The following is a 13,197-nucleotide window of genomic DNA, read 5'->3' on the forward strand; positions in this document are numbered from 1 at the left end:
AGAAATATAAAAAAAAGGATAAAAAAAAATTTTAAAACAAAAATTAATGGACTCTTCAAGGATGTATTGGAATCTTTAGTGAACTATGAATCCTAAAGTTTTCTTGCGATGGAAAAAAATCCGAGCACTGATATTCGAAGCAAAAAATATACATCAGCTTCAAACTAAAATACAATACGAAACATTTATTATACTGTTTTGCATATTTCTGCACCAAACACTAATGCACCAATCAGTGTTGCATTGGATCTTCTTCGCGAACGAAAATCAACGCTTCTTCGCGATCCGTCAATCGGCAACATTCATTTCCTAAATGACTTAACATGAATCGCATTCGAAAAAGCGAATGAGGAGCATAAAAAATGAACAACAACATCAAGTCGATAACTCCGTTCAGTGTCCGTTCATTCGTAACATTGCTCTTCGGGCCGAAGTTCATTCGAGCGCTTCAATGCGATGTTTTAGTTGTTCGCGATTTTTGACAGCAGCAGTCACATCATCGGTATTCAAAACAAAAATGGATAGTCCGCGAGTGGTTTCTAAAACTTTAAAACAAATTATTTTAAGTGCGGTGGAAGTACGGAGTGATGGAAATCAAGTGTCCTACATTTGTTGCGCCAACGGGAAAAATGGGAGTCGGTGTGATTACGGACAGAAAGCTTTGGTTCCAGGTAAGTAATAATTTTGTTTTGATCCAATAGGGTAAGAGAGTGAATGATGCTGCCATCTGGGAAAGTGTAAAACGAAAATTAAACAAGGCAAAAAGAACTTCCTATATGTTGCATTATTTAATTTTCATTAATCTTTATTTTCTATTGATTAGCTACCCTACTACTGCCAATGTATTTCACTAGAAGATAACTGTTCTTTTATTTCTTGTTACAGGAAATTTTAAGCGACATTTTATATGTAACCATCCAGATGTAGCTATCAACCTGGGCCTGGCAGAAGGACACATTGGGGAACCAGCCACAAAGAAATCGAAAATAACAAAGATCGTTGTGGAAACGAATCGGACTAATGTTATTCAAGGAACACTAACCTTGGCCACATCGAACAATCTACCCCTTTGCTTTCCAGATTGGGAAGGAATGATCCTTCTTGTTGGACCGCTGTGGAAGGCGGCGAAGCTAGTGATGACCCGGGAAAAACTGGCCGATATGGTTAGACGTTCAGCCGTCATAGTCAAAGAATTGATGATGTCCGAAATTCGCGGGAAGATTATCCACGCAAAAATTGACTCAGCAACACGACGAGGGCGCTCATTCTTCGGTATTAACATACAGTTTGCCGACGAGCAAGGCTGTATCGTCGTGCGACACTTGGGTATGTTGACATGTTGTTGTTTTGTATATGTAAAACTTAGTCTTTGTATGTTTTTTATATTTGAGATTTCAGTCTTCTTATGTTTAAAAAAGCAAAACCATAAATCAATACCAAATTTTCAAAACGACTTATCTGCTTTCGTAAACAAAGATTTGATAGCACTCCCACGCAAAACAATACGATCAACTGATAGCAGAAGCCTTCCCATACGTATTGAAGGTGTTGGTTTGCGACATTTGAATCTTTGTTAACGAAAACAGATAAGTCGTTTTGAAAACTCGGTATTGAAATATCACATCATAGGCGATCTTTCCCATGTTTTTTTTTATAATAATATTTTTCTATATTTCTCGGGTACTTATTCAAAAGGACGTATGTGGTTTTGCAAAAAGAGATTCAAACGTCGATTTGTCCAATCTGATAGCACTCCCACGCAAACCATCACCACATACAGGTAGGGAAAGCTTTCGGCTACCTGTTGATGGTGTTGGTTTGCGTGAGAGTGCCATCCGATTGGACAAATCGACGTTTCAATCTTTGTTTAGAAAATCACATACGTCCTTTTGAATAAGTACCCGAGATTTATGTTTTTGTTTTCTTTGAGCTTCAAGTTTTTTTTTTACAAGTAGTACTTTATGTACTGACTCAGTATAAGTGTTTAGTAGTTGCCAAGCTATCACACGACAGAGTATGTGAATCATCCAACCGTGACTGATCCTACCGATTAACCCACTAAGCCCTCCAGCCCCGGGCTATCTTTTGGTGTTATTATTTTTGTAGGTAGGGTAGGTGGGAACAAAACGGACAGGGGTTCCGTTTGAGCTAAATCGTTGCAAATTTGGCATTCTATATCTTATTACTTGTTTCAAATTGTGAGTACGACATGCTATCAATACTATATACTATATACTATCAATGACTGAAATGTATGGTGATGTAATTTTTAACCTTCCTAATGCATTAGAAAAAAGTTACACATTGTACATTGGGGTCCATTTGGACCCAAGATTTCATCTCGATCGTAAAAACTCAAATTTCAACCGATTTTCGATCTTCAGGCACCAAACGAAAGCTGTAGGATCCAATAACAAGCCCACGGGGTGATTCATCCAAATTGTCCACTCTAGTCCCCAGGCAACCTGTGCTAAAGAGGTAGTGTTTGAGCTTCTCAATTTGGCAACAAATTTTCGAGTTTGGGGCGATTCAAATATGACGACCACTACTTTTTGAGATTTCTAGACCCCCCCCCTTTGTCACGCTTTTTTGTATACCTAGTACATGCAGTGTCACAAAATCTTAGACCCCCTCCCCCCCCCTAAAAGCTGTGACATCATTGTTGAACGACCCCTTTCGTGTTATGAAACAAAAAATTGCTTGCAAATATGTACTCTGATGATCCCAACTGTATTTGCTATATTATATATGCCATTTCTGGGCAAATTTATCCCTCGAGCGGTCATCGGAAAGCCCTCTGGAAGATCCGGAACATCCGTAAAATTGGCCAATTTTAAAAGTTCATCGTAGAGTTTCGCGATTTTTTGGTAACTATTCATTCTGGAAAATTGTGGGGGCAATCTATAGGTAAAACTTTCTGTGACCTACACATGTCCTAGAAACGGTCCTCCGGAAAATCCGGAACATCCGTAAAAGTGGCCAATTTCAAAAGTTCATCCCAGAACTTCGCGACTTTTTGGTAACCATTCATTCTGGCAAATTGCGGGTACAATTAATAGTTAAAGCCTTCTGTGAGCTACAAATGTCCCTGAAATGGTCCTCCGGAAGATCCGGAACATCCGTAAAATGGCCAATTCCAAAAGTTCATCCTAGAGTTTCGCGATTTTTTTAAAACCATTCATTCTGGCAAATTGTGGGTGCAACAAACAGTTAAAGTCTTCTGTGATCCCCAAATGTCCCAGAAACGGTCCTCCGGAAGATCCGGAACATCCGTAAAGTGGCCAATTCTAAAAGTTAATCCCAGAGCTCCGCGATTTTTCCTTAGCCATTCATTCTGGTAAATTTTGGATGCAATCAATGGTAAATGTCTTCTGTGACCTCCAAATGCCCCAAAAGTGGTTCTCCGAAAGATCCGGAACATCCGTAAAAGTGGCCAATTCCAAAAGTTCATCCCAGAGCTTCGCAATTTTTGGATAACCATTCATTCTGGAAAATTGTGGGTGCAATCAATAGGTAAAGTCTTCTGTGACTCCCAAATGTCCCAGAAACGGTCCTCCGGAAGATCCGGAACATCCTTAAAATGACCAATTCTAAAAGTTTATCCCAAAGCTTTGCGATTTTTTCGGAACATCTGTAAAAATGATCAATTCCGAAAGGTAATCCCCGAGATTCACATTATTTCGTAATCATCCATCCTGACGAATAATGGATGCAATCAGTAGTGAAAGTCTTCAGTGATTCAAAAAGCTCCCGAAACAGTCATCCGAAAGATGCTGACCATACGTAAAAAAGGCCAATTTCAAAAATACATCTCAGAGCTTCGCAATTCATTTATAACCGAATGGCATGTGCAATCAAATGTGCAAGTCTTCTGCGACCCGCAAATGCTCCCGAAAGGGGCATTTTATTCGTACGCTCAAATTGTGTACGCAATAAATTGTTTAAGTCTTCTGAGATGACCACAAACGGCCCTCCGGGAAATCCGAAACATTCGTAAAAGTGGCCAATTCCAAAAGTTCATCTCAACGCAAATTTTCGAAACTGTTTGTATCACTGAATGAATTATGCAATCAATAGTGAAAGTCTATTGTGGCCCGGAATGACCACAATACGGTCCTCAAGAAACCCGAAACATCCGTAAAATAGGTTAATCCTAAAATTTGATCCCAGACCTGAGAATTTTTGTTAGCGTTTACGTAGTAACGGTGAATTATATGTGGAGTAAATAGTGAAAGTCCTCTGTGACCTACCAAAACGATTTTTTAGACATTAACATTAACATTGTTAACGGCTCCGGTTCTTCAGGAAATTTGGAACATCTGCTATATTATGAATTCCAGAAGTTTATCCCACAGCTCCATATTTTATTTCGAAAACATCGATAGAGAAGACGTGATTGTGCAATCGATAGGGGAAGGTGGGGAGACTTGATCACCCCCTGTTTTATCGAGAACTAAAGTAATTTTGTTCTAGCGTATTTTTAAGTATAGATCCTCTATAGACAAATGACCTATATGTGGTGAGTTGTTTTCTGGATTGACAAACCTTATTCATTCTGCATGCCGGTTGGTGTGTTTGACTTTCCCAAAGATTTTTTTTATTGGCCACGCAAAATTTGAAGAACTTTTCATAACAATGACGAAATGCTTTCGTTTTTACACAGCACACATCCATAAATATGATTAATAATCTGTACTTATAAAAATGTCAATATTTCATCTAAGTTTTAGGATATTTAGATTTGAAGTTATTGTCTCAATATGGGGACACTTGATCCCCCATTAGTTTATTTATTTTATTTCGGAAAAATATATATTAAGCTCTTTTAGTGGAATGAATTAAACCGTCTAAGACGAATTAAGTACTGTCCATTTAATTCCACCAGTTAATTTTCGTTATCTTTGCAGATACGTATTTCGACCACAACTGTGTGGTCGAAATACGTATCTGCAAAGATAACGAAAATTAACTGGTGGAATTAAATGGACAGTACTTAATTCGTCTTAGACGGTTTATTTTATTTCGTCAACCAACCTAGACTAGTACATAAATCTATACATGTTTGTTTTTGTAATGCTATAGTATGAATAAATAATAGTTTTTTTTAGTAAAGTTATGTATAATTCTGATTTTGAATTTATATTGCTGAATTTGTAATGTTTGTTCTTTGAAAATATTGTCTAATGTTATGCCGAGATATTGTCAAGTCAATAGTTTCGCAGTGTTGATTGTAAACAGCCATCATTCGGTTGAGAGGCCCAAATTTGGCGAAATTTGTTCGGCAGTGGTTGGTTAAGAATAATGTTCCATGACGAAGTAGCCGAGAGGATATGTAAAAATTAAATTTCGATAATTCTTGGAGAGTCTGTGTGGAAATCGCGTATGTTTATTTATTTTTGGTTGTGATACATCGGAAATCAAAAAAAGGGTTCAAGGCAACCTAGTCTCCCATAGTTGGAATTTTCTACGACGTCTAAATGTGCACAAAACCGTCCTCCGGGAGATCAGGAATATCAGTGAAAATGGTCCCACAGCTTTGCTAATTTACGCTTTCATTCATATGGGTGATTTATGTACGCAATCAATAGTAAAAGTCTTCTGTGATATGCAATGACAATAATAAAAGTCGAGTCAAGTACGAGACACTGAAGACGGCCTTACTGTTAAGGTTGAAATACATGTCTGTCAAATCACATAGTGGAATCAAATGGAATTGTACAAACTCGTCTGATGACAAGTAATGACATTCCACTGATATCTAAAAATAATCTTCTTATCTTCTTCTATATAATAAAAATGAGTTGAGATTTCCTTCCTGACGATTTAACTCGCGAACGGGTTGACCGATTTGCAAGATTTCTTCCCTAATTGAGTCGATTTGGGATCCGCAAGGTTTGTATATACAAAAAGTTGGTGAATATAACGGGGAAATGTAAAAAATCATTAGAATACAATTTTTGTTCAGCTATTGAGGAAAACAAAACAAACGCACGGAAATTGATCTAGAGTGCGGTGCTGCAAATATTTCATTGTGACATTTGCAACACCCGAGCAAAGCTGTTGAATGTTTGTTTGTTAGTGACGTTATTGGACGGGGCGAAGTCCGTCGGGTCAGCTAGTCAATAATAAAAATTCCTTCGTAAAATCTGGAACATCCGTAAAAGAGGCCAAATCCAACAGTTAGCGTAACAGATCATCATCAGCCAGCGACGGCGGCGTGGCGGCGTTTCTCCTTGAATTCCTCCGAAGCTTCTCCAGTAGCTCCTCTGGAAGTTATTCAAGAACTTCCTCCGGAAGTACGTTCAGAAGTTCCACCGGTAATCCCTACGGAAGTTCATCAAGTAATCCCTCGGAAAGCTCCTAAACGCATTCCTCTAAAAGTTCTTCTGAGAATTCTGAGAGTTCTTCCGCAAATCTTCCGCAAAGTTCATCAAGTAATTCCTCGGGGAGCTGCTCCTGGACCTCCACCGAACTTCTTCCGGAATTTTTTCCAGAAATTCTCATGGGCCAAACACAATTGATACGTTTGCGTGCGTTTTGACAGTTTTCACATGGAAACCGTTTCCAACCCGAAAACATCCTAGACCGGACCGAGAATCGAACTCGCCATCTTCGGATTGGCAATCCTCGCCTTTGCTCAAAAGGCTATTGGACACCCCAATCCTTAGGGTATTCTTATTACCCCCGGCTCCGTATGTTCCAGCATAATTTCCGAGCCCCTTGACCGGTTTCAACCAGATTTGGAACACACATAATCGTTCGTTTAATTAAACCAAATAAAGAATTCTCTGTTCCAAAGAGACTATGACAGGGGATGTCGAATGTCGTCGAAAGATAATTGAAAATCATCAGATTGAAAGCCGTTCGCTAGGGCGCGAACAAGTATGAAGCGATAGAGGGTGAGAATAGAGAATGATACAAGGGCGTAGCCAGAGGGGGGTTGAGGCAAAACAACTCGAAAAATTTCGGGCTCAAGAATTCTCCTTGAAATCCTTCTAGAAGCTCCCCAGGGAACTTCTAAATTCCTCCGGAAAGTTATCCACAAATTCCTCTGAAAATCGTTCGAAAATCCTTCTCATGTAATTGTAATTTCTCCTTATCTAGAAATCCCTCACTAGATTTGTTTTTTTTTAGGAAATTCATGAGGAAATTCCGTCTTCTCCAATTTTCCCTTCTAGATATTTCTTCGGTTATTCTTCCAGAAAAATCTCCGGCATTTCCTTTCGAGAGTTCCTCCAAGAATACAAACGGAATATCCTCCCAAAATTCCGCTAGAAGTTTTTTCAGAAATTTATGACGGAAATCCTTCGATTTCGCTCCATATATTTCTCGGAAATTCTTCTAACAACTTCTAGATATTTCTTCGGATATTCTTCCAGAAAAATCTCCGGCATTTCCTTTCGAGAGTTCCTCCAAGAATACAAACGGAATATCCTCCCAAAATTCCGCTAGAAGTTTTTTCAGAAATTTATGACGGAAATCCTTCGATTTCGCTCCATATATTTTTCGGAAATTCTTCTAACAACTTCTCCGGGCATTCCTCCTTCCTCTTTCTTTAATTCCTCCAGGATAACTTTCAGGAGTTTTTCCGGGAATACCTCCATAAATTCAGTAGCGAAATCCTCTAGGATTTCATTCTGGAATTCTTTCCGATATTACTTTAGAATATCCTTCAAGAATTCTTATAAAAAATTCTTTAGAAATTTCTCCAAGAATTCTTCCAGGTATTTTCCCGGGAATTCCTTTAGGCACTTCTCCAGGAATTCCTTCAGGAATTTCTTCGCGGAGTTGTCCTAGAATGCTTTCCGGACTTCACTAGGAATTTACTCCAGGATTTCATTCGTATATTAATTTGAGAGTTCCTCCAAGATATCTTCCAAGAGTTCTTCCAGAAATTTCTTCTGAACTAACATCAGGGAATTCATCCGGTAATTTCTTCAGCAACTCATCTGGGAATATTTTCTGGATTTTATCAAGGAATTTCTACATTAATTCCTCCTGGTATTTTTCCGGGAATACCTTCAGATATTCATCCAGAAATTCCTTCACCAACTTCTCCAAGAATTAGTTCAGGACTTCCTTGTGAGAATTCTTCCGCAAGTAGTCCTACGGATGCCGTTCGTGCAATCGATGCACTTCGATGCACTCTATGTTTTCACCTATAACGATGTCAATAGGCATCATACCAGGGAATGACACAATGTGCATCATGCGACACGGTACGGTACGCGCTCGCAACTCTTAGGCACATAAGCCTATACGTACTTGCTAATTTCGTTCTGTAGCAGTTAATACGCAGGTCCGTGCCCCAAGCTGGCCCATCATAACTCAGTATGGAGAGAGCAACACTAGCCAGAAGCTTTCATAAACCGCAGAGCTATTGGACATCATCCGGGACAATGCCACTATAGCTGTGGAGGCACGCTTGCAGGCGTAATTGACGTGGCTACCATAGGTGAGCTTATCGTCGATCATTACCGACAAGAGTTTGATGGAGCGTTCAGAGGTGACTGCGTAGTTGCCTGCCCTTATCACCGCTTGTTGCTCCGACTTTCGGTTGTTAACAACAACCACCTCAGATAGCTATCCTCCTGGATAGCTATCTCCGCGGATTTGGTAACCGACAAGATAGCGTCTACGGTCGACTTACCCTTTTGGAAGTCAAACTGGTTACTCAATAGACCATCCGAACCCTCCGTGCGTATCAAAAACCTGTTGAGCATGATCTTCTCGAGCACCTTCCCCGCCGTATCAAGCAGACATATTAGTCTATATGCCGACGGATGCCCGGTGGTTTTCCCGCCTTTGGCAATAGGACCAAGCTCTGCCTTTTCCATGCTTCAGGAAAGACTCCCTCGTCTAGGCATCTCTGCATGACAGATCTGAACATCTCAGGAGCCTCAGCAAGGGCCGCTTTGATGGCCAGGTTCGGAATATCATCTAGTCCTGGCGCCTTACCTTCACTAAGGGACTGTACGATCCCCGCAAGTTCCGCCACAGTTACTCTTCCCTCGTCGGCCACCCTGGCCCCTGGCAGCTCAACAAAGTGCGGCCAGGGACTTGGATCATGACGTGGAAAAAGCCTCGCGATGATCCTCTCCAGCATCTCTGGAGACCGCTCTGTAGCGCCCACGTGTCTTGGCCATTACGACCCTATAGGCGTCACCCCATGGATTCGCGTTAGCATTTTGACACAGGCCCTCGAAGCAGGCTTTTTTGCTTGATCTAATCTCAGTCTTCAGAGCGGATCTAGTAATCACGAACGCCACTCGTCGTTCAATACGCTCCTCTTCTGTGCGTGCTCGATGCATCTGCCTCCGTGCCCGTAGACAGGCGCTGCGCAGGTTCACAAGTGCTTGAGTCCACCAGTAAGCCGGTAGCCTCCCATTCCTTGGTTGGACTTTCCTAGACATGGTGGCATCGCATGCACGCGAGAGTACTGTTACCAGCTGCTCGCCGCTCAGACCGAGTGTATTGTGCTTCCTTAAACACCTCGTCGTCGAAGTACGATGTCTTCTACATACGAGGGCTAGGCCTCGCCCTTCTTCCGTCTGCTGAATGCTGGTCGTACAGTCGATACTGTAGCGAACCGCCAGGTGGTCACTGAGAGTGTAGCCATCATCTACCCTCCAGTTCGAACTACTCGTTTAGCCAGGGCTCCAGAACGTAACGTAGATAATCGACTCGGCCCCGTTCCAGCTGTAGGTACTTTTGGTACCGACATTAGCCAAATCCACATCCAACATGGCCAGTGATTCCAGCAGGATCCGCCCCCGTTGATTCGTGGAACGGCTTCCCCATTCCACTGTCAATCTCGTAAGAGCATCGCAAGACTCAGCTTTACGCTCAGACTCAGTTTGTGGAAAATAGTATTTTGGCCATAATTTTTGAACCCATAGTCCGATATAGCCACTTGTTCCGAGCAAATCGGTTAAGGATAAGTGTTTGAGAAATGGTTGACATAATTTCACACACACATACACACGAACACACACACACAGACATCACCTCAATTTATCGAACTGAGTCGATTGGTATATAACGCAATGGGTCTCCGGACCTCCTAAATAATCCACCTAGCGATGATGGTGCCTTTGTCGTGTGACTGAAACAATTTGAAAAGTGTAGAAGAAAAGCCAACATCTGTTCTAATCTAGTCTTTAATTTTTTTAGCACTGCATGAAATGATCGAAAGGCAAACGAAAGAGAATTTAAAAAATGTTCTGGAGCACGAATTACAGGAGTTTGGAATAGCGCATAATCAGCTTCTGACTGTAGCACATGACAATGGTGCGAATATGGTGGCCTCCGTTAAACTTCTGAAACGTTTCATAGATTCTTGTGAAGGACAGCACGGTGTATCGGTAGGTTCCACAGTTCAAAAAGAGAAGGCCATGATAAATGCATATTTGGCGGACCGGAATGAAAATGCTGACATTGACTTTGATGATGATGATGCTGAGACAGGAATGTTCAACGACGAAAGCGAAATATCAACGGATGAATTCGACACGGATGTGGAGCCTGAGGATCGCGGTGTTACATGTGACGTAGATGACAGTGATATTATTGAAATGGATCTCATTGAGAGTACAAGGTGTGCAGCTCATACTGTACAACTCGCAGTTTGGGATGTGCTGAAGCATTATAAAGGTCGATTGGCGAAAATAAATCAAGTGTGCATCAAAATGCGTCACAAAGAGTTCCAGCAACTATTTCACATTCACAAGTACCCGGTACCACCTAAAGTTGTGGAGACTCGATGGAACATTTGGCACATTCTACTGAAATATTTGCTGAATCTACGGGAAAGCCCGTTCCTGTCCATTCTGGAGAAGACAGACGATTCCCTTGGTTGGTTTTCAATATTCCATCAAAAATGCATTTTCAATTATTTTTTATTTTTCAGATTTATCGCGTCAGTGGAAATTTATTGAAAAATTTTGCTCTGCTTTCGAACCTGTATTTGTGCTCACTCTGAAGTTGCAGAAGGACCATGTTTCTTTGTCTCAATTTTATGCTGACTGGCTTGTATGCCAAGCGGAAATTGATGGAATAAAGCAAGAAAATAGTTTGGCGTCGAAGCTACTCAAATGTATGCAGATCAGGATTAAAAAGTTAAGCTCAACGAAAGCATTCAAAGCAAGCTTGTACTTGGACCCTAGGTTTAATTTCGTCGGTTCAAAAAGGTTAAGCCCAGCTGATAAAAAAGAGGCACAGGTTTGTTACCTTCTTTCTTCCTTCTTATATATTGCTAATATATGCAATATAGAAACTTGTTTTGAAGCGGTTTAACGAACGACTTTTTTACCGATTTACAAAGTTTTGTCACTAATCGATTCGTCTTGGGATTTGCAGTTAGACGGGGTTGAATTATAGTCAAAATACTCTAAATATAATATTAGTGTGAGTTGTGATTGATCTTAAGGTGAATCGCGTTGGAGCCCAATTTCAAATCTACATAGCACTTTTGAGGGCACATAACTTGAAAAGTAAACGACAGACAAAAGCAAAAAGTAGTTTTTCACTTTTGCTCACTTGCAGCATACATGAAAAAATGGTTTCCAGATGTGCTAACCGCCTAAATATTCACATTTGTGCGAGCAAAAACGCGAGGTGAGAGATAGCACGGCCATTGTGGCTGCCATTTTTGGACGCCGCCGTAACTCACCTTAAGTGCGGAATCGCAATTAACCCAGTAATTGACATATCGACTAGAACACAAAGCTTGACAGCAGACATTAGCAAAGCAGGGTACTTGTTTTTTTTTACAAATTTTACAAATTGTAGCCGAACTTACCCTGAGCTGCTCAAGTTTGCTGTAGAGCTTTGTGCCCGAGTCGGTATGTCAACTATTGAGTTGATTGTGACGTCGCTCTTTAGATCAATTTTTCTGCAATCACAATGGGCTTCCCCACAGCTAGGCCTAATATTATATGTTGACTATTTTTCAACTTTTTGCGTCAAACTCATTAACTCTTTGTGTATATAACTATGTACTGCTAATCCTAAGACAAATCGATTAGTGTCTGGGAAATTTTCGGGTTGGGAATTTTGTCGACCTCCCTGGGCATAGCAGTATCATCGTGTTAGCCTCATGATTTACAAACGCAAAAATGAAACTTGGCTAAAATACCTCGCGCTTCATAACTGAGGAAGAGCGTAAGATTACATATAAATATTTATTTTCGTTTTAGGAATATTTGTTAGCATTGGATAGTCTACTGGATGCTGTGACAGGCATTAACATGCAGGTGGCCGAGGATAAAGAGAACATTTCATCACCATCTGACTTCGTTGAGGTTTATTTGGCTGAATTTTTCGACGAAGACTCGTCATCATCCACGTACTCACAACCTTCGAATGACTCTTTACTGATAGAATTGATTAAGCTTGAAACACGAGAGAAGGTTAGCATCGCATCGCAGCAATCAAAAGATGGAGTTGTGGTACAACCGTTTGACATTGTTACTTATTGGAACAAACGGAAATATTTAAGCCCGAGATTACATCGGTTGGCCATGGCTATTCTATCGGCCCCATCTACACAAGTAACTGTAGAAAGGCTTTTCAGTCAAATGAAGTTTATTCTATCCGACAGTCGAATGAAGTTAAACGATGTAACGTTGAAGAACTTAATGCTTTTGAAGATGAATTCGGATTTGCTGCCAAAAGTGGCGGAGGTTTTAGATAGCGAGTTTAACTGAACTGTAAATTTGGCATAGTTGACTCATTAAACTGTTTTTTTTTTCATAATATTACACGTATTTGAAAATAAGAAGACTCGAAGGCTTATACATAAATGTATATTTAATTGAATGTGTATCAACACAGTAAGGTTGTTTCGGGAGTTCAAAGCTGTTACTTATTCATGAATTAAAAGCATTTCATATGTAAGAACTCCATTATTGTACTCATAAGGATGGCAACGATTTAAAAATGTTATAAAATAACGGACCAAATACTGTTTATGTTATTACTAAGTGTTTCACTGATTCGAAAGTATGACAGTCTTGGATGGAAATATAAGGTACACTGGGGAAAGGGGAGAAAGGGGATAAGTTTCGACTCGAAAAATTGTAATTGTACACATTTTACAATTTTAACCACACCATAACAATGTGCTATAATATATTTTAATGTTGACAACTATGTTAAAATCGGTATAATGCATACACTAACACGGCTAACGTTTGA

The 13,197-nt window shown here is 40.3% G+C and overlaps 1 protein-coding gene across 1 annotated transcript; it reads left to right on the forward strand.

The window, feature by feature from the left end:
* Nucleotides 1–1,118: 1,118 nt before the first annotated feature.
* Nucleotides 1,119–12,784, forward strand: LOC134203850 (zinc finger BED domain-containing protein 4-like). The gene is made up of 4 exons (XM_062678690.1): nucleotides 1,119–1,326; nucleotides 10,174–10,854; nucleotides 10,910–11,220; nucleotides 12,198–12,784. Exons 1-4 carry the CDS (start codon nucleotides 1,137–1,139, stop codon nucleotides 12,705–12,707), a joined length of 1,692 nt encoding a protein of 563 aa, XP_062534674.1. The 5' UTR covers nucleotides 1,119–1,136; the 3' UTR covers nucleotides 12,708–12,784.
* The last annotated feature ends 413 nt before the right edge of the window (nucleotides 12,785–13,197 follow it).

This window comes from Armigeres subalbatus, unplaced genomic scaffold (genome assembly GCF_024139115.2).
Source record: "Armigeres subalbatus isolate Guangzhou_Male unplaced genomic scaffold, GZ_Asu_2 Contig257, whole genome shotgun sequence".
NCBI lineage: Eukaryota > Metazoa > Arthropoda > Insecta > Diptera > Culicidae > Armigeres > Armigeres subalbatus.